This window comes from Anabrus simplex, chromosome 1 (genome assembly GCF_040414725.1).
Source record: "Anabrus simplex isolate iqAnaSimp1 chromosome 1, ASM4041472v1, whole genome shotgun sequence".
NCBI classification, from domain to species: Eukaryota; Metazoa; Arthropoda; class Insecta; order Orthoptera; family Tettigoniidae; genus Anabrus; species Anabrus simplex.
The window spans coordinates 939237166-939259819 of record NC_090265.1 but is presented as its reverse complement, the minus strand read 5'-3'; the positions used below and the strand labels follow the sequence as shown (position 1 = coordinate 939259819).

The window sequence follows — 22654 nt, the reverse complement described above, 5'->3', positions numbered from 1 at the left end:
TGGTACATGAAAATGACTTGCGTGTACCACCGGTTGTACATATCGTCACGAATGTGCAAGAAAGGAAGACAATGGAGCATAATGAATATCTCACAGGAAACGGTAGGATCCAATTTAAATTTGTTGGGAGACGAGAGTGTCATAACAGTAAAATAATTTCTGTGCGCTGTGTGGGTGTTAATAAAACATCGTATATTTAGCCCCACCCCCAAAATATACCGGGCCTTGATGTTGAAGTGAAATTTGGTAAAAGTTCTATTTCTGCTGAGATATTTCCTGTTGTACTCTCGATATTGTCCTCTCCCTCCAGGTCAGGTGTTGTTTCCTTCTCTGTGGTGCCGTACGTGTCCGAGATTTCTTCATCGGGGACTATGGAAGTAGTTTCGAACATCTCTGTAGTAGTGGTTTCAGTCCATGGTACTTCGGTAGTAGAGGTGGTGGAGGTGGTGGTGGGGGAGGTGGTGGTGGTGGGGGTAGTTTTGGTTATCGTTGAACTTCTGGTTGTAGTCGTCATCGTCGTCGTCGGTAGCGTTGTTGTGGTGGAGGAAGATGTCTTCCATCTTCTCTCCTTTCTACGATTTTTTCTTGATGCTTTGATGCCTTCCTTAAATATTTTCCATGGAGATACTGTTGTTGAACTTGGTGATTGTATTGAAGCAGGAGATTCTATTCTTGCTATCTCTGCGTTGCAATTGTTTGCCATCTTTATGAGACCTGAAACATAAATCATAATCATAATCATAATCATAATCATAATCATAATCATAATCATAATCATAATCATAATGTCATAGGACCAGAGGACTTGCATGGAGAGGAATGTCTTGCTATGAACAAGGAAGAACTGATAGAAAAATTAGAAATTAAAGAAAGATTTTTAGGGAAAATTCTTGGCCCAATTAAAGGCAAAAGGTGAATATAGGCGCCGGCATAACCATGAGCTGTATATTCATGTCCATGGGATCTCTGATTTCATGCGGAAGAGGAGAATTGCATTTTATGGCCACTTGCTGAGAATGAAACCAACACGATTATCCAACCAGATCTTTACGTATTTTGAAGATAGGAAGACTTGGTTTAAGGAAGTGGAAAGAGACCTACAGTTGATAGGGATCACTTATGAAGATATACAATAACGCAACCCACTCAGGAGGAAACTAAAATGCCACCAGGGCTTTCAAGAAAGGCCAAAGTTGAAGACGGAAAAGACGTGGACGGAGGAAAAAAGAAAGAAAAGAGCAACACCGTCAACGAAAGAAGGAGCACTGGGCAAAGATCGAAGACCAGAAAAGACAGCTGAAATAACATGGTCCTTAGTAGGCCGATACGAACAAATAAATAATAATAATAATAATAATAATAATAATAATTTTATGTAGCTTTTGTTGTCTCCTGTAGCACTTGTATGGTGGGCATCATCTACCGTGTATGGGGAAACTTGCGAATTTGGTTCTGGTCACACGAGCAGCATTTACTGCTTGAAATCCGCGACAATTGAAGCAGCCTCAACCGTACCGAATCAGGTAGCCACACAAGATATGATTACTGCTTTTCGGAGCGTCCATTGTCATGACTGTGAGGTGGCCACAAGGTGAAGACCGCGCTACTGAGCGTCAAAACATCCAGTATCAAATAAATCACGCTAGAAATTAGCTCTTTTGGCCAGGCGGAGATGCGATATATAAGCTTACCGCTGGACAATGAACCATAATATGTCAACCGGCCGCTACACAACCTTGAAATTGTTCCTTCATCTAACAAACCGTGGGTATTTAATGCTCCGTGTGGATTCTTCGTCGCAGATTTCGAGCAGTAAATGTCACAAGCACACAACCCTCTCAAGCCAAGATAATTAACAGTCTAAGATTAAAACACCTTGATGACGCCTGTAATCGAACCCGGGGCGTCGTGGGCTAAAGTTTGGTATACTGGCCATACAGCCATGGAACGGGGCAATGAAAAATGGAACAATTAAATCATTAACCTATATTTTGAGTTTATGTTGTGTGAATATCATATTAATGCGCAAAGACATTTCAACTCCCGTAGTGATGTAAAGAGACAAATCGAAACTATTTGTACGCATGCAAAGCACAAAAGTACGAAAAGATAATTAAGAGCACTTTCCTTGCATTCTAATGATAAATCGTTCTGAAGAGAAGCAGAGCGATAGTGAATTCACAGATTAAGTTGTCTTTGGATATTGTCTGATCGACCTTGCTTGCGAAAATGATAGCTGGGTTATCTCGGAGTATCTCATTCGTAAATAAGTAAGTAAGTAAGTAAGTAAGTAAGTAAGTAAGTAAGTAAGTAAGTAAGTAAGTAAGTAAGTAAGTAAGTAAGTAAGTAAGTAGGTATGGTATCTAAGAAATTTCTTTGTAAGTTTTGACCTAAATGGAGGATAATAATAGCTTTCACACAAATCAACAGTAAAATTTGCCGTAAATTAATAAATACCGTTATTACTAGAGAAATATATATACGTATTTAAGGCGATTATTTCTCTGTAGACACGAGATTCTTCTATGTCATTCCGCTTCATCGTGCCGTCTTCCTTCTCGAGGTCCAGGACTAGCACCGACAAATGGAAGTGCTGTGTCTGTGAATTCTCAATCTTTGTCCATCATGACTAGCGCGGGCAGTTCAAAGGAGAAAATGCAGATAAATAGTATATCGTTATTGTTATTTTATCAGATGCCGAACTGAGCCAATCAAATCAAGTCGCGACGAATTCAAATGCAGTCTAGCCTAACCAAGCATCGAGTGCAGACGTGCTGGGTCGAGTGTGCAGGTAGAGCGGGAGTGGAGTGTGAGCGGTAAGTGCAAGAGGGAAGACGAGAGTCAATAGGGAGATGATTGGTGTGGAACAATATCGGGTAGTTATTGGAAGATGGCAGGAGAGAAGGAAGAAGGAAACAGCCAAAAGAGAAGGAAGTGGAAATAAGTTTGAACGGTGAGATGATATTGGCGGTAGCGGTGATTATGGTAAGGATAGTTATAGGGTGCGTGGAAATTAACCCTGGCCCGACTTCCAGTGGCAATATGAGCTGGGAAGATGTGAATGTCATAAGGAGGATGGTAAAGGAAGTTGTGGAAGAAGTATGCCCATTTGAACAGATTAAAAATATGATTCACGAACAAGTGAAAGAGTTGGAAAAGCATGAGACGAATTCAAATGGGCCTTGTGAGGCGATGCTGCTAAATCTGCACATGAATTAAGACTGGCTTGAGGGTACCAATCGAAGAAAAATCTTTGCCCAGAGAGGGGCTTAAACGCGGACCTCCGAGCTGACACGATCGCGCCGTATCAAGTGCGCTACAGTGGCACTGGCTGAAGCCCAGAGAGTGTTTGTGTCTGATGCTGGTTCTCGGCTCAGCTCTCAAGTCACGTGCAGATTTATCAACACCGCCTCGCAAAGCATTTGAATTCCCTCGCGAAGTGATCTGATTGGCTAAATTCAGCAGCTGATAAAATGACAACGGCGTGAGATATCGAATTAATTGTGCAAATTATTTATCAATATGACCAACTCTCTAACGTTCATATACTCGGTTCACGTTGTTTCCGATCACCTTGTAGATCGACGAGTCCGTGGTCCTCGCTCACCACTGTGATATACAGAGGATACAAACAAAACAGAGGACATTAGTACGGAAGATTTTCGGCCCGCGTCCAAATTCTGAGGGCGAATATCACCTGAGCTCAATGCAGAGTTGTACTATAAATTTGAAAAGCTTTTATTGTATACAAAGAAGCAGATGTGTACAACAAAAAAGTTTTGTTGAATTTATTTTTACTCTATACGAAATAAAAGTTTCTCTAGGTTGCTTCTTTTGCTGAATGTACATTAAATCCATAATCTGAATAAGCTTGAGAACGCCTTGGAGTAATGATACATAAATACAAATCTAACCTAATATATACAATATCTTTCTCGTTGCCAGAAAAAAAAATGCAAATCAATATACCTATAACTGCCTGCCTAAGTTGGTCATGAGAAGATTTCTAGCAGAAGGCTATATAAGTTTACAATCTTAATATGACTAATGTCAGTAAAGAAAATGTATCGAGTGATAGAGCCATGCAAAGCAGATAGGTTGAGGCTAGAGATGAAACCTCCCGGCTAGCGTTAGTCCACCAGTTCATCATCATCATCATCATCATCTGTTTACCCTCCAGGTTCGGTTTTTCCCTCGGACTTAGCGAGGGATCCCACCTCTACCGCCTCAAGGGCAGTGTCCTGGAGCTTCAGACTCTTGGTCGGGGGATACAACTGGGGAGTATGACCAGTACCTCGCCCAGGCGGCCTCACCTGCTATGCTGAACAGGGGCCTTGTGGAGGGATGGGAAGATTGGAAGGGATAGGCAACGAAGAGGGAAGGAAGCGGCCGTGGCCTTAAGTTAGGTACCATCCCGACATTCGCCTGGAGGAGAAGTGGGAAACCACGGAAAACCACTTCGAGGATGGCTGAGGTGGGAATCGAACCCACCTCTACTCAGTTGACCTCCCGAGGCTGAGTGGACCCCGTTCCAGCCCTCGTACCACTTTTCAAATTTTCGTGGCAGAGCCGGGAATCGAACCCGGGCCTCCGGGGGTGGCAGCTAATCACGCTAACCACTACACCACAGAGGCGGACAGTCCACCAGTTCCGTGCACATTTTCTAGAGGCGTGACCTCCGCCCCCGATTTACGGTGTAGGCTAGTCGTTAGACAACTGCTATCAGCCTGCTTGTCTCCATGCCGTCCCCCTGTTTGTAGCATTGAGCTGTAAGGAATAGGAAAGTCCTAGGAGTGAGAAGGAAGTGGCCGTGGGCTTAATTAAGGTACATCTCGAGCATTTGCCTGGTGTAAAAATGGGAAAAAACGGGAAACCATCTTCAGGGCTGCCGACAGTAGGGCTCGAACCCACTATCTCCCGGATGCAAGCGCACAGCTGCGCAGCTCTAACCGCACGGCCAACTCACCCAGTACTGTATGTATCAGCAATAATTCTCGCTACTCTCATCTTACAAGATATTAAAAAGAATTGTACGAACTAGTTGTTCCACTGTGAACAAGTAAGGCAGGCTGAGTAACTCAGATGGTAGACCATCCACTTTCAGGGGCCAACTTGACGGAATAGGTACTTTCATAGTCCGATTGAAATTTAATGTGCTCAGATACGCCGGCCGTGAATGATGCTAAGAGTGATTATGTTTATAATAAGAAGTGTGATTGAAAGAGGGTCGAAAAGTGAGGTAGTGAATAGTTGGTAAATTTTGGGTATGGTAAGATGTGATTTTAGTATATATATATGTGTGAATAGTAAGATGATTATTGCTGCTCTATTGTATGTACGTTACGAAAAATGAGTGGAGTGAGGTAATGATGGCTAGGAACAAGGAAGTAGTTCATGCAGAAACTGCAAAGCAAGGAGAATGCGGCACACTAACGTGGACGTGGTATAATGTTATGGCTGTATCAGCGAACCTGAGTAGGTCAATGAGTGATGGTATACGTTCTGGAATGTGCTAGGTTCGCGAGTCCAGCCAGAAGAGAGATGGAGGTCCTTAACCATCATGTGCTGAATTGCCGTTGTTTTATTTTACCTTATTGTAGGTTATTTTACCCAGTTCATTTATTACCATGGCTATTGGGTCTCCGGAAAGGAGTCACCCGTGGGCCATTTAACTCGAAATATTATATTGTTTTGTTGTATTAGTATTATTATTATTGGTTCATTATTGCTTTTATTTAGGTGTGTTTAAGTTGAATGAGCTTGCCTAGGTTGGGCACGGTTATTTTTCTCCAATAATAGATCACTAAAGTAGTAAATACTGTAGATCTGGAGGAAAATAAAGAATAAAGACAGAATGACCACTAAAAAGACAGAAGACAGATAGGCCGGCCTCGTGTCGCTAGATTCATCGGCACCTAAAGGAACTCTTGTGGGACAAAATTTCCGGCACCTTAGTTTTTCTGAAGATCGTGAAAGTAGGTAGTGGGATTAAACCAATAACATTACTATCATACACAAGTAAGGTACACGGCGAGTCTAGCAAGGTTTTGCCGGTATTGCTGCACTCCGTGTGTCGGTAAAGGAGAGCGCGGTCGCCTTCACGCCGTCCCTGTTCGCCCGTAGAAAACCTATCAGCTTCGATGAATGGATAATCAGATTGGCGAACCACATAGGGAAACAATTTATCTCATTACAGTAAGTGTTGAAAATGTTAACGCTCTCACTGAGCATGTAGACAAGCGTTGTAGCGTGTGATGATATTTCCCCATAAATCTTCGGACTTCCGGTGCAGGAGTTACTTCTATTCACAGTGTATTTCAAACTGCCCTCTAAATAATAGTCATAAGACGTTAAATCGTGAGAGCGAGCTGGCCATGAAATAACACTAATTGTCCCCGAAAACATCAAGCATTGCAGTTATTGAATTATTAGCGGTACATGCTGTCTTGCTCGAAATATTCAACGACCTTTCATATTCAGTCAGTTGAATAAATTCATTCATTGTTGATTCTATGTGTCGGTCAGACTTAATGGTGTTGTTAAAAAAGGCACCACAATGTTATTCTTTTAGCTGTAATAGCACACCAAAATCCTATTTTGAGTGCACGAAGTAGAGTTTCATGAATTATTCCTGGATTCACACGTGATCAATCTCGATTATTTTGCGAACTTTCTTTCTTTCTTAATCTGTTTACCCTCCAGGGTTGGTTTTTCCCTCGGACTCAGCGAGGGATCCCACCTCTACCGCCTCAGTGTCCCGGAGCTTCAGACTCAGGGTCGGGGGATACAACTGGGGAGGATGACCAGTACCTTGCCCAGGCGGCCTCACCTGCTATGCTGTACAAGCGCCTTGGGGGGTATGGGAATATTGGAAGGGATAGACAGGGAAGAGAGAAGGAAGCGGCCGTGGCCTTAAGTTAGGTACCATCCCGGCATTTGCCTGGAGGAGAAGTGGGAAACCACGGAAAACCACTTCCAGGATATCTGAGGTGGGAATCGAACCCACCTCTACTCAGTTGACCTCCCGAGATTGAGTGGATCCCGTTCCAGCCTTCGTACCACGTTTCAAATTTCGTGGCAGAGCCGGGAATCGATCCCGGGCTCCGGGGGGTGGCAGCTAATCACACTAACCACTACACCACAGAGGCGGACTGCGAACCTACCCGTGCAAATAAAACCTAGCCTCATCAGTTAACAGCCCTAATTCAGGATTTAATTCGCAGCTGTTGACAGAGTGAAGAAAGCAATTGCAATAATGTTTTCTTGCCGCTGGATCTGTTGGGCTTACACTTTGTACATCTATGACTTTGTGAGGTTTAAATGTAAACGTTGTTGCCACCCTCTGTGCAAAATAATATGAAATGCAACTTTGATGAACCAGTTTGCTTAAAGATTTTCTGGGGAATCGCTAATGTATTTCACAAATATGCTGAATTTTTCGTAATTTCAGTAGATTTGTGCCATATCTTGCTTATCATCATCATCATCATCATCTGTTTACCCTCCAGTTTCGGTTTTTCCCTCGGACTCAGCGAGGGATCCCACCTCTACCGCCTCAAGGGCAGTGTCCTGGAGCTTCAGACTCTTGGTCGGGGGATACAACTGGGGAGTATGACCAGTACCTCGCCCAGGCGGCCTCACCTGCTATGGTGAACAGGGGCCTTGTAGGGGGATGGGAAGATTGGAAGGGATAGGCAAGGATGAGGGAAGGAAGCGGCCGTGGCCTTAAGTTAGGGACCATCCCGGCATTCGCCTGGAGGTGAAGTGGGAAACCACGGAAAACCACTTCGAGGATGGCTGAGGTGGGAATCGAACCCACCTCTACTCAGTTGACCTCCCGAGGCTGAGTGGACCCCGTTCCAGCCCTCGTACCACTTTTCAAATTTCGTGGCAGAGCCGGGAATCGAACCCGGACCTCCGGGGGTGGCAGCTAATCACGCTAACCACTACACCACAGAGGCGGCATCTTGCTTATAATGGACTAATTTTTCCTAGTGGAGTGTGGGGCAATGCTCCACCAAAGACAATCTTTTAAAAAATTATTTCCTATCGGTTCAGAGGATATGTCGATATTTATATGGATCTTAAAGATCTTCCATTAAACATAAAACTTATTTTCTTAAAAATTACGTATCCTACGATCCTTCCTACTCAGTATTACATTGAGGTAAGCAGTGTTATAGATGGAACCAAGAAGCCCATTTCAGGTTCAAATATGAGGCCCCTTGTTAATGATTAAGGGGCTGCCTGGCCGAGGCGGTAAAGGGGTGCTCGGTTCGCCCAGAAAGACGCGGGTTCGAATCCCCGTCAGGAAGTCGTAAAATTTTAGAAACGTAATTTCCACTTCCGGAGTTGCACATGGCCCTGAAGTTCGCTCAGCCTACACTAAAATAGAGTACGAGGTTCATTCCTGGGGGCAAAGGCGGCCGGCTGTAGAGCTAACCACTCTACCACATCAAGTGCCCAGGTTACGGAGAGTCAAAAACTTTACCTTCCACCTCTTGAAGGGAGATGACTTTGCTTTGCTTTGCTTTGTTAATAATTATATAATATATCACTTGTTCCTACTGGTTTAACTAACATTGGTAAATTTCAGTGACGATAATTTATAATCATAGTTAACGTTTATGAGTTTCCTTAATATTTGTCTAATTACATACCACTAGTTTGTTCATAATTGGTAACCTATAAAGCAGAGGTGTACATATTTCGCTTTTAACTTGCCCATGCTTGCTTCGAGAACACCTTAAGATTGTCACGTACACATATGACTGCTCTGTTAGTACTTGGTGGTGCATCGCTATAACGTTCCGTGAATTTCTATAAGCGATCAACACATTCGCACTACTGTGCTAGAAAACGTAGCTCTAAGATCGGCTCATCTTCACCCTCAAGGTATATAAATTAAGGCTTCCTTAAATATCTTAACGCTACAAGCTGGCAAGTTACGTCCTGATAGTAGCCTAGAATTTTATCAGAGGGGCCCTTCGTTCTTTAAAAATCTTCATGGCATCTGTATGAGAGTGAATTGATTCCAGCATCTCACAATAGCTATTCCACTGAGTGGTAACATACTATTTTAATGGTGATTGTAATCTCACTCATAGGTAACCAGAGATTTTACTGAACGTACAACGGGTGCGCTCAGAACATGCCTCAAGACCATATTAATAGTAACAGTCCTAGATGAAAGTTGTTATTTGTATATGCTGAGGGCCTTAACGATATTTCTTTCTTGGTCTGTTACAAATTAATGTAATATTGCAAATATGCTCATGACAAACTCCTAGACCTTTGAAACTATCTTCTAACTGACTGCGAATATTTACACTAGTTTGGGTGCAGTCGTGGTACGCCGAACACATGAATAAAATGTATATTTATTCTAATATCACTCTACATTTATATAGTGCATTCATTCCCTTGAGATTATTTGTCCACATATCAGTGATACATACACAGGTACTATACTGAATAGCATGCACTATATCGGAAAAACTAATTACTGCTCACTTTGTCTGCGAATGTTTGTAAGCGTACTTCTTTGGCTACTGTGACTCGAAAGAATATATCATTTTTAATATCCAACGAGCAATATTTTTTTAATCATTTCAATCAATGTTTGACCTAATTTTAAAAATCGTTGCCTTTGATGCTTTCACGGCCCGTACTTATAGACATGATGTAGGCTTTTGGGCTTATGCCGTGTCAAGAAAACAAGGTGAAATTCTTTACGTTTCACAGAGAACTACGCTCTGCGGCATCAGAAGAAAATCTCGACGGTCCTCGAGAAAGGCTTCTAAATCATCTCGTTACATACTTGAGAGTACTGCATGCGTGCTTTTTACAAAAAATGCATCGCGAAGAACCTACTAGCTTCTTTGATAGATGCTCATAAATTAAATGTTTTTTTTTTACAATCTTTTACGTCGCACCGACACAGATAGGTCTTATGGCGACGATGGGATAGGAAATGGCTAGGAATGGGAAGGAAGCGGCCGTGGCCTTAATTAACGTACAGACCCAGCATTTGCCTGGTGTGAAAATGGGAAACTACGGAAAACCATCTTCAGGGCTGCCGACAGTGGGGCTCGAAACCACTATTTTCCGAATACTGGATACCGGTCTTACTTAAGCACCTGCAGCTTACGAGCTGGAGTTGGACCCTTCCTTTAGTATAAAACCACAACTTCTTAATCATTCCTCGATTTCCGTTACAGGTGGTTTGCTTATTTTCCTGCTGCTTGTATCGCTAACAACTGAGCTACGCTGAACGAACTACGTAGCTACACTAACACACAACACAGTGATATACACTTGTCAAGTCCGGCATTCCAAACGGGTCCCGCGAAACTTGGCAGACTTAAGGGTAGACCGCCAGGCTGAGTACCTCAGACGGTTGAGTGGCTGGCCTTCTGACCGAAATTTGGCAGGTTCAATCCTGGCTCAGTCCGGTGGTATTTGAAGGTGCTCAAATACGTCAGCCTCATGTCGGTAGATTTACTGGCACGTAAAAGAACTCCTGCGGAACTAAATTCCGGCACCTCAGCGTCTCCGTAAATCGTAAACGTAGTCAGTGGGACATAAAGCCAATAACGTTATTATTATTAAGGGTAGACCAACACCTTTAACCGACCAAAAATGCGATTTTTCAATTTATTCTTTTTTTTCATTTCAAATCGAACTTTTCTCTTTATAACAGTGGAAAAGTTTTGTTAATAACCCGATACTTTTGGAGTTATGACCAAAAACGTGAAGCCCTCTCAGCCAAGCAAGCCCTTTATTATTTTATTTATTTATTTTATGCCTTTGTATGTGGCGAAGTTAGGGCTCACGGCCCTCTCTTACACTTTCTTACCTATTTTTGTTGCTCGTTTCGCGTAACTTTTGATTTTCAGAAGTGTTTCTCTGATAATTCTGAAAGTGTTTAAGATGTTAAGATGAAAATTTGCATGCATGTATATTTCATAGGGACTAGAATTATTGAGCTAGCTTCATTGGGTAAGTTTAAAAAATAGTTTCAAATGAAAATTAATGAAAACATTAACTATAAAATAACTTCATGTCACATGAGTGTGGAACCCGTAGGTCCCACAAAAATTAGAACCAGATTCGTAAGACCTGGAGCATGCTTATACAGCCGACCCTGACCTGGATACAGACGCTGACCACAACACCGCCTGCTGGGGGATCAGACATGTGTGGATTTATATTTCAAAGATAGTTCTTCCACCTTCTTCACCGTTGGGATCCAAATTACTCATCCGCTGCTGAAGCTGTTGACTATCTTCGTGAATGCTTTTTATTACTATCACCAAAAGCAAAGATGCCTCTCCCGCCAGTTCTGCCTTACCAATGGTCTTCATCTCCGCCTTCACTGACGTTGAGTTCTTCACTTGTAACCCTGAGCTGAGATCCTTACCAGATGATACACAACGGGTCAGTGTGCTCTGGGACTCACAGCAGGCGCGCAACTCCCTGGGCAGGGCTGCCTCCGAAGATAGTCCCTACCTGCTCCATAGATCGTGGAGTGCTCATGAACGTTCTGCAGGAGTTTGCAGTGGGTGAGAAATCTCTGGCCATAATTCGACAATCTCTTCCAAACACCTTTTCTCAAGTCAAAATTATTGGCAAGGAGACAGCCTTTCTCCACTACACTTTAATTGCATTTTAGAAAAAGTTATTAGGGAATGGAGGTTGAGAATGACTGAAAATGGAATGAAGAATGGGGTAAAGATAACTTGTGGAAAAAATGCGATGATGTTGAACTGCTTTGCCTTCGCAGACGACGTCATTCCTATTACAGACAACCGTCAAACAGCCAAGAAACAAGTTGAAGAACTACAAAATATTGCAATCAAAATAGGGTTAATAATTTCCTTCGAAAAGGCAACATTATGGATTCTATAAAAAAGGCGACACGGACAGACTTGTTACATTTTATGGGGATATCCAGCATGTGCAAAAATTGAAATACCTGGGAGAAATACTCACCCCCGATGGAGACGAAAGGGAGGGATTAAAGGAGGGTGTGAGAAGGATGGATTTGGCATTCAGACTATGCCATGACACCTATAAGTCCAAGTCCCTCTCAATTCAGGCCGAGTTAAACATTACTGCATAGTGGTTAGAATGGAGTGCCTTTATGGAGCGGAAACCTTGACGAGGATGGCTGACCCAGTCCTTGAAAAAAGAGAAAGAAGATTCTTACGAAAAATATTAGGCCCAAGAAAGTCGACGAGTTACGCAAACACATTTCGGTTAAGATCGAATTTGGAGCTCTACAAGACAGTAAAAAGAATCACGACTGTGGTGAGGAAAAGCATACTGACATTTTATGGGCATAGCAAAAGAACGAACCTTAAGAGATTGGCCAACAGGATACTTCTTCTGCAGGAAAAGTGGAAAAAGCAACCGGGATGGCTTACACAGGTACACAATGACTTGGCAGAAATAGGTATCAAGGAGGAGGATATAAAAGGACATCATTTAGGAAGAAGGTTGCGGGAATGACGGTTGCGTCTGAAGAGCAACGTGCTAAGCCACGGAACAACTCGGTGGAAGAGCGTGCAAGAAGAAGTCAAAGACTCAAGAATCTTTGGCGAGAGTGTAGAGAGAAGGGTATCGGTCTGCGTGACAGAAGGAAGATTGTGTAAACGTGGCCCACAGGTGGCCGTATCGATAAATAATAATAAAATAAAATGAAATACATATTTATACTTGGTGGACTTCACGGATGCTAGTACGGGTTGTAGCTATAACATTATTAGTCATAACGAAAAGTATTATAGAATAATACTCATGTGTTTGGAAATTATCAGGGAAACGGCTTTTGAATAATTAATTATATATAATGGTATAGGTTTATGTGATTTCTAAATATGTAGGCATACTACAAAGGAATTATGCCCTTGTCATACCAAATTTCCTTTCAGTATTCATTTCAATTGCTACGGAAAAAGGTGAATACACACCATTTTTCTATGTACAAAGGTGTTAGTGGCTATGGCCTGTACACTCACAAGGAAGGGTATCCCACCGCTGTCGCGCACATTATGAATCTATATAGTGTGTTGAATAGACAATATCGAAATATGCGTACAATACAAATGACAGCTGCCATGGGCAAGAATCACATACAAGCTGCCAAATATAGACTATGAGTACACATAATGACAGCAGTCCTCATGCAGATTAGTCCAAACGCGGCTGAATATTATAGATGGTCGAGGAAATTCATTCAGTAACGTTTAAATAATTGAAATAAAATACATTACGCACTCATGGTAGTTCAAGTGCAGATGATGTGAAGGTCGATAAGTAGTCCGTGGTCTAGACACAAACATTTTCCACAGTGAGCATATCGAATGAAGGCAAGCTGAACACAGTCACCTTTGAAACATTCTTCTTCCAAACCACTCTCGAAACAGAATTCGGGAGGTGTCTGAAATAATCCTGGATATTAATCAGTGTAACCGCATTTGAAGAAAGCAAATCGAATCAACTGTTTGAATCTATTAGTCGAAAATTGGAAGTGAACAAATGGTTAAATGGGAACACATTGTTCTCTTTGCCACACTTTAACTGTGGAAGAAAACACTATCGCATCTGTGATCGTACCATACTTTTGAATGGACGGAAAGCGAAAACGTCCGCTAGTTGTACCAGTCCAGTGCATTTTCCAGGTACCAACTTTTGTGAAATTAAACATCTTCTGGAACTGTCTCATTGTATATAGCATCATCTTTATATACTGTCCATGAATCAACCAAGAGAAGAATTCGATCTCTGCCGTGTAAATTCGGTCATAATACCTTTCTCAGGAACACTTTCACATCCGTTTTGTCATGTTTGGTGATTTACTAGCATATGCTTTTACATTGGGTAATTCAAGTGTCATGCTTACTGGAAATTTCCCAATGGGTTCCCAGACAAGAACATACATGTGCGGAAGAAAGGTATCATCCATTACAACAACAGGCATTATCAAGTGTGAATGGGTGGTTGCTGCAACTGAATCCACGGTACCATCAATCGTCTTTGCTTCGTTAACCCATCAGCTTTCTCTTGTATATCAGCGGCATCACCAACAAATCTGCTGCCAACTTTATACGTGATCTTTCGGGAAACAATTTTGTTTTCTCTTGAACCGCTGCAGCCATAATTTGGAAGCTTTGAATGTTACGGTGTTGTTTGGAGCATTTCGTGCTTTGAGAGACAACGCCTAGATTCGTAGCGTTCGGTCGTGTATAATTCCATGTTATTTTCACATTGCAATGAAGTGATCACGTACCTCGATATTTATTCTTTGTTGTAGCACTTTTCTGTTTCTAGCATGTCGTTTCAGCGTCTTTTCAAAGTTTTGCCAAACTGTCTTGTATCTTATTTGTATTTTTCGTGCCATTACGGTAGCAAATAATTGACTCTAGGGCTATTCCAGGAGGGCACTATTGTGGAGGATCATTTCCTCTTGGCTGCTTCGTCCGGAGTTTGTAAGCATAAGCCAAGTAACCTTCAGGAAATTTTGTTCTATTCTTCTTTGGTGGTGTTGGATAATACGAGGAACTACTGCTCTCGTCAGTGCCACATAATGCAGGACCGCTTTCTGAAGTCTCTCATTTTATAGCTATATCTCTGGATCATTCCCCAAATCACTTTCAGTATCATATTCATCGGTGACTTCTTCATCTGCCATAAGAGTTCTATACTCTTCAACATGAACGTCTTTATCAAGTAGATTTTTTCTAATGTGTTCGAAAACTATGCGATCTATCCTAGTTGGATTTTCCGCCGAAAAACCGAAGAAATCCACCAACAATTAACGATCACAGCTGGTTTCGTTTTGTAACAGTCCATTCACAAAACAACCCACCCATTCGCCTCTAATACGTAACTAGCAGACCGGTTCCGCGTCTTCTCCTTTCTCCGCGCCCCATACTCTCCTCTCCCTCCTTCCACTTCCAGCAGTCCATAGCACGTCAGCACTGCTGCCATCTTGACGGGGCTAAACCTCAGTTTCCACCTTGGTTATACAATTTTGTGTTAGTTTACTGTTAATCGTTAAGCTGTTCGCATCATCGAAGTAGAGAGTAACACGTGTTTAGTAGATTTAACTTATATCTTTTAAAGAAGAATCTGTTAGCAGAAGATAAAGTCCGTCAAGGAAAAAACAATTTCTAGCTGTATATGCAAAGAGTGTGGAAAACCATTTTCTCGAGGCTATCACAAGAAGTGTCATGAAATATCATGTAGGACAATTTTTCAATGCAAACATTGTAGAAGAGAGTTCAAGAACGCATAAAACGCACAGCATCACGAAGCCGCGTGTTAATGTAGCATCATCGAGAAGAAAATACAAAGAGCTCAACCGCAGTCAAGCAAACACTGATTTATTTTTAAAAAGTACACCTCTGAGAAGGATTTTTAATTCTCCCTTGTTGTCTAGGCCTGCTACAAGTTCTCTTACTAAGCGCTCATTTCGAGATTAAGAGAGGCAAGATCATGATTATGATAATAACGATAACGATGCTGATAATAATAGTGATAATAAAGGAAAAGGAGGAGAAGAAAAAGAAGATCTCAATGTTTCATTGCCATTAGAGCTTTATGATATTACTTCATTTTCTAAGCCTACTACACGTTCTGTCGCCGTGCAAACAACTCAAGAAGAGATGCAAGATGAAGTAAAAGAAAATGTCAACCCTTCATTGCTATCGAATCAAGTTATGTTTGTTCCTGGAAACGCTACTGCTGAAGAACGTGTTACATTTAAACACGTCCCTACACATCAACTGTCTGCATATAGGCTGAAAGTTCACAACAAGCCTCTGTTACCCCATGTAGACGTAAGATAATGTAAAACTCCAACCTACTCGTAAAACGTTTGCAACTTCTAAGGGTCTATCAAGATGCTGGTTACACAGACGTAAAAAAGATATTTTCAAAATAGAGCAAGAATTACGTTGTAAATGTATTATTGAGTAATAGCTCTTCAAAGTAAAGACCTTACCTTACGCTCTCTCTCGACAGCACAACAACCTAAACACCTTCCTACATTCCCAGCCCTCACCTTCACCCTCATCTAAGTCATCCTTCTGTAGCATATAGTAAATCGATTACCTATATTGGTACAAACTCTTTTCAAACATTCTCCCTTCCTTAGGGTGTTAACTCCGCCTCTAGCTGTAGAGCCGGTCTCAAGCCCGGATAAAGGGAGGAGAAGCACCATAAGTACTACAAAAAGTGTAAGCCCTTTTGCTCTTTAGACATTTTCCTGTTTGCCCTTTATCTCACTAGCCCATTAGCCCTTTGGGCCCTTAGCCCTTTAGCCCTTTAGCTAATTAATGTTATTTGCTTTACGTCCCACTAACTACTTTGTAAGGTCTTCGCAGACGCCGAGGTGCCGGAATTTAGTCCCGCAGGAGTTCTTTTACGTGCCAGTAAATCTACCGACACGGGGCTGTCGTATTTGAGCACCTTCAAATACCACCGGACTGAGCCAGGATCGAACCTGCCAAGTTGGGGTTAGAAGGCCAGCGCCTTAACCGTCTGAGCCACTCAGCCCGGCAAAGCCCTTTAGCCCTTTAGCCCATTAGCCCATTAGCCCATTAGCTGTTTAACCCATTAGCCCTTTAGCCCTTTATCCCTAGGAAAAGGAGCAGGAGGAGGAGGAGGAGGAAGAGTCACTTTGCCCTTTTGCCCGTCTGATAAGATGTGACCCCTGAGTTCCATTTCCTATCATATGTGTAGCACGATTTTTTTTCGGCTCATGGCCCTAGGCGTTCTGTTTAATTTCGCTCCTGCATAAGCTACAAGTTTATAACCCACGCCAACAGATTCAAATTGTATATTTCCGAACCGAAATTTCAAGTTATATGGTCATCCGATAATTTGTTTACAGCTAGGGCTTAAATGTAACCAATGTATTTCTTATAAAACTAGGCGTTCTGTTTAATTTCATTTTCCGTATGAGCTACATGCTTATAACCCATGTCAACAGATTCAAACGGTATATTTTCGAACAATTTAAAGTCACATGTTTATCCGATAATTTGTTCGACTGTTAGGGGCTTAAATGTAACCAATGTATTTCTTATGGCACTAGGCGATCTGTTTAATTTCACGTTCCTCATGAGCTACATGCGTATAACCCATGCTAACAGATTTAAACAGTATATTTCCGAACCGAAATTTCAAATTACATGTTTATCCGATGATTTGTTCGAATGCTATTGGCTTAAATGTAACCAATGTATTTCTTATAGCACTAGGCGTTCTGATAACAGCCCATGTATAGCCGAGCCTATAATAACGGATTATTATTATTATTATTATTATTATTATTATTATTATTATTATTATTATTATTATTATTATTATTATTATTATTATTATTATTATTATTATTAATTTATGTTGCACGACTAGGTAGTGTTCGTCGAAGATTATAAGAAATAGTGTATGTTATGAAGGATAACTCTTTCATATGATTAATACAGAAAACATCCTCAATGATCAGTTAAAGTTAGTATTGTGGAAGTAATTGCGGCCACACAGCTAGTTACAAACATATTATTGCAGATATGCATAGGATGACATAAGTATTCAACAGTAAATAAAAGATATGAGATGTAACGGATACCGTGCTTAGTTATATACTATAAAGTGAATTTTTTACATTAACGTTATTAGTAAGTCTAACCAGTCATTCAGTATGGAAAGCGGTAGTTTTTTACCTCACACAGTTTATCTGAAATCGGGATAAATTAGTACAAGATGTTTTGAGCAAGTTTCTTTTAAGTGATCCGTGATCTAAATTCGTTTCTCATAAAGTGATTGTTTCGGAATGCAGTTTCATAGGAGTATATTGAACAAAAGAACGTACATAACTTTGGTATAAGTTGATTGAAAAACTGCCAAGGAACACGGTAATTTATTTACATGTTAGTTTATTAATTTGGCAACCAGTGCGAGGGCGACGTGATTACAGTGGTATACCTGTTGCCTTTGTCCTGGATGGCCTAGGTTCGAATCCTGGTTGATCCTGAGTTGGAAATTTCAACTGAGGAAACCACGTGGCGTCTGGAAGGCTTTTACGTCGCACCGACACAGATAGGTCTTATGGCGGCGACGGGACAGGAAAGGGCTAGGAGTGGGAAGGAAGCGGCCGTGGCCTTAATTAAGGTACAGCCCCAGCATTTGCCTGGTGTGAAAATGGGAAACCACGGAAAACCATTTTCAGGGCTGCCAACAGTGGGGTTCGAACCTACTATCTCCCGAATAAGGGATACTGGCCGCACTTAAGCGACTGCAGCTATCGAGCTCGGTACCGCGTCTGGAAGGTTATCCGGCCTTGAAATCCCGGCCACAACCAAAATTAACCTGGATAAGCTGTTGTTGTGTTGGGTATTCGGGCCGAAGCCTGGTTTCATCCTCACAGCTCCGCCAACAGCTGTCATGGATAGCCTAGGTGACACTGAAGAGGCATACTAGGGAAATGATGAGTGAGGTAGTTTCACGTTGCTATTACGTATCAGTCTACCAAGCCCACTGAAATGCATGCACCAACCGCCCCTATGAGTGGTATTTCCACACCATTCATAATAGGGACTGCTTGCATAAGGAATGGTATTACTAGCATCGCTCATATCTCGGTCACTTTCATATGGTCAAAGGCCAGGATGAGACTGAGACAGGTCAATGAAAGTAACAAATATATTCTAGCCCACATCAGAAGACGTAGTGCATGTAAACACTACATCTCATCAGCAAAGGCACTGGATAAGATGAAGAACATTAACTTAGTAACAAATGACATTTGAGTTACATTTCCATTCCCACCATATCACTGAAATATTTTTGTATTATGAAATATATTAGCCTGTTGACAATCCTAGAGGAGGACAATTAAGGTTTTAATCCTGAGAACGATTTTTTTTCTGTTTATATTGACATAGAAAAGCCTCCGTAGCTCAGGCTGCAGCGCGTCGGCCTCTCACCGCTGGGTTCTGAGGTCCAAATCCCGTTCACTCCATGTGAGATTTGTGCTGGACAAAGCGGAGGCGGGACAGGTTTTTCTACGGGTACTCCGGTTTTCCCTGTTTTTCATTTCAGTAACACTCTCCAATATCATTTCATCTGTCAGTCATTAATCATTGCCCCAGAGGTGTGCGACAGGCCTCGGCAGCCGGCACAATTCCTATCTTCGCCGCAGGATGACTGGAAAACAGGTTGTAGGTTTTCATTTTCATTGGCATAGAACGAACAATAAGAAAATGGAAATTACTTTCCTTTTCTCGAAATGATAAGACATTTCATTTAATAACAATTCTAATCTCGGTAGAATTTTTTGGATCGAAGATACGAAGAGAGTTTTCTAAGAACAATATGACCGTTTTATAAAATCAACATAGGTTCTAAACATAAAGACATGACCTTCGGATAATAACAAGATCCATTAACACACTAGCGCTTCGTGCAAAAGCAAATAGAGACATGACCTTCGGATAATAACAAGATCCATAAACACACTAGCGCTTCGTGCAAAAGCAAATAGAGACATGACCTTCGGATAATAACAAGATCCATAAACACACTAGCGCTTCGTGCAAAAGCAAATAGAGACATGATCTTCGGATAATAACAAGATCCATAAACACACTAGCGCTTCGTGCAAAAGCAAATAGAGACATGATCTTCGGATAATAACAAGATCCATAAACACACTAGCGCTTCGTGCAAAAGCAAATAGAGACATGATCTTCGGATAATAACAAGATCCATAAACACACTAGCGCTTCGTGCAAAAGTAAATTTAATCAACAGGATCACCATTTAGTAAACGAAGTCGCAGTACTAAATTTCCTACTTGAACACACGATAATGGATACACTCGTCATTTTGGGGATAATAATAACACGGCGCATTTTGGGGATGTGAGCTGAATTAGTAAAATAGAACAAAGCAATAATTTAGACAGTTATCAATTTTTAGTCACTGTTTGACCAGCGGGGACAGTGAAGTAAGCGCTCTGGTCCGGATTCGTAACAGAGCCTGTCAGTTAGTGTCTACTGCTTTAGAGCTGTTAAAAAGAAAAGAAATACCTCTCAGAACTACGGCTACCAAAGAACACCCACCATACAAAAGAAAAATCATTTTCTCTACTTGTGGAGTTGTTCGTCAGTAGCTACGTTTCAGTGAATAAAGTATGTAGGCCTAATTAGTCTCCGCTGAGTATTTGGCCCCGAGAAATTTGTTTATTTTCATGAATTTTTATCTTTGAGTGATACATACATACATATAATAATAATAATAATAATAATAATAATAATAATAATAATAATAATAATAATAATAATAATAATAATAATAATAATAATAATACGGTGCAAATCAAGAGCAGGAAATACAAATAAAAGAGCTAGTGAAGGCTGCTCCAGAGCAAACATTCTTACATACTCAATTGTATTGAAATTGAGCAAGAAGCTCCAGCATTTGCCTGGTGTGAAAATGGGGAACCACGGAAAACCATCTTCAGGGCTTCTAGTGGTAGGATTCGAATCCACCATCTCCCGAATTCAACCTCACAGCTACGCGACCCTAACCGCACGGCCACCTTGCTCAGTAGAATAAGAAATGAAGATATTCATAACAGAACTCACACTGCCACGAATAAAATTGACACTGTGGGAGCAAAGAGGTGAAGGTGATATGGTTCTGTGCAGCGTGTGAAAGAAGATCGGCGCCTAAGAAAACGTTAAACTGGATACCATCAGAGAGACAAATAAGAGGAAGACATAGAAGAACTATAATTTATATGATGATAATGGAGACAAGAATGAAAGTAATATTGAGGAAGGTGACTGACAATATCGACAGCTGTAGAGAACGGGATATGATAAACGACTGTATTGTTGTACAAAACCATTGACTATGTCGATGATAACGTCACACCAGATCCCCTTCCGTCTCCGTTCAGATCCACTACTACTACTAAAATGTTTTCATTCCTCCCCTGAAGGGGGAGGCGGGCCTCTTAGACTGTGACGCCGTCTCTCAGGCCGGGAGATTTGTTACGGTGAAGTTGACGGGGTTGGCGGCCGTGGCCTATACTAGGAACTGTCCCGGTATTCGTCTTAGAGCAGGAGGATGGAAAACCACGGAAAACCATTATCAAGACAGCCGACGGTTTGGGACCAGCCGTGAGGTCCAGCCCTGTCCCGTCTCCCAAATGCAGTGGCGTAGAGCCGTGGCCACTCCTTCTCTGCTCGGTTGGCCGGTCAGAATGCAGAGCTGTTGAACCACGGACCAGCCGCGGCACTTATGGGCCAAGACCCACTTTGCATCTGCCGTCTTCAGATCCACTTCACATACGGATTACTTCTTCGCCAGTCATTTGCCATGCACGAGTGGTAAACGTGAGAAATCCACATCAACAGATTAAGTGGTATGTTACAGAACAGGACAAGGTCCGTGATTCTGACGTCTAGTGAAAGATGAAGTAACGTTCCATGCATAGCGTTATCGTTATTTGATTTTACGTCCCAGTAAGTACTTTTACGGTTTTTTGGAATCTTGTCTCGCAGTTCTTTTTCGCACCCGTAAATCTACTGGCAGGAGGTCGGCGTATTTGAACACGTTCAAATACTATCCAACTGAGCCGAGATCGAACCCACTAATTCGGGCTCAGAAGGCCAGCGGATCTATAATATGAGCCACTCAGCCAGTCGCTATTATTATTATTATTATTATTATTATTATTATTATTATTATTATTATTATTATTATTATTAGTGACTTACCTTGCATTACCGCTGGCAAAGTGTTGAGCACGAAACGCCTTCCCTTCAGCTCTGACCGGCACAGGTTTGGAGGAGAACATTGCACCTCGGCCGTAGAATCAACGAATTCTGTTTTACCATTATTGGTAATGTATTTTGGACGGCTGATATCTACCTGAATGAGGACATTCGTCTCAACGGCAACCAACAGAGTGGCTGTCAAAAGTAAAACACTTCCGATCATGGTCTTCAGAGCAATACAACAGAGCTGTTGACGAGTTGGCAGACACGCTAGGGTAGAGGTTATTGATATGTATAATCTCAAGGTCGACGATTGGAATGCTTTGAAACATTCTATTCTGAATTCAAACTATTCATTACAGACCATAGAGTTCGTTGCCCTATTGTGAAATTATCCCCAATGGCAGAAGATACCCTTCCTCTAAATTTCGAAACATATATTTCCATTTTAATTACTCAAGAATTTTGTGTCCAAGATTGTCTACTTAAAAGTGTTAGAACCTTTTCACACCATTTGGTAAACTGATGGTCCAGTAATTTACAGAAGTAAGTGGACTGTTGACATGCGTTTCGTTTCCGTGCGTGAGTGAAAAGTAGTCAAATGAGTCGAATGGATGTTACAGTTGCCGTACACAGGGAAAGTGGTGGTTAAATAATAGTAATAATAATAATAATAATAATAATAATAATAATAATAATAATAATAATAGTAATAATAATAATAATTTTACGTCCCTTTAACTACGTTTAATTTTTCGGAGACGTTGGAGATGTAGCAATTTTATCTCGCTGGAGTTCCTTTTCATGCCGGTAAGTCTACCGACACGAGGCTGGCGTATTTGAACACCACCGTT

General features: G+C 41.5%; 1 protein-coding gene across 1 annotated transcript; it reads right to left on the bottom strand.

Moving 5' to 3' along the window:
* Positions 1–171: 171 nt before the first annotated feature.
* On the bottom strand, positions 172–22055 carry LOC136857766 (uncharacterized). The gene is made up of 2 exons (XM_067136673.2): positions 21801–22055; positions 172–714 (listed from the first exon to the last, which is right to left on the bottom strand). Exons 1-2 carry the CDS (start codon positions 22021–22023, stop codon positions 197–199), a joined length of 741 nt encoding a protein of 246 aa, XP_066992774.2. The 5' UTR covers positions 22024–22055; the 3' UTR covers positions 172–196.
* Between the last annotated feature and the right edge of the window lie 599 nt (positions 22056–22654).

Coding starts and splice junctions, on each gene's coding strand:
- LOC136857766 (XM_067136673.2), bottom strand. CDS start 22,023: ATGATCGGAAGTGTTTTACTTTTGACAGCCACTCTGTTGGTTGCCGTT. Junction 715..21,800: donor TTTGCCAGCGGTAATGCAAG/GTAAGTCACTAA, acceptor TTTATGTTTCAG/GTCTCATAAAGATGGCAAAC.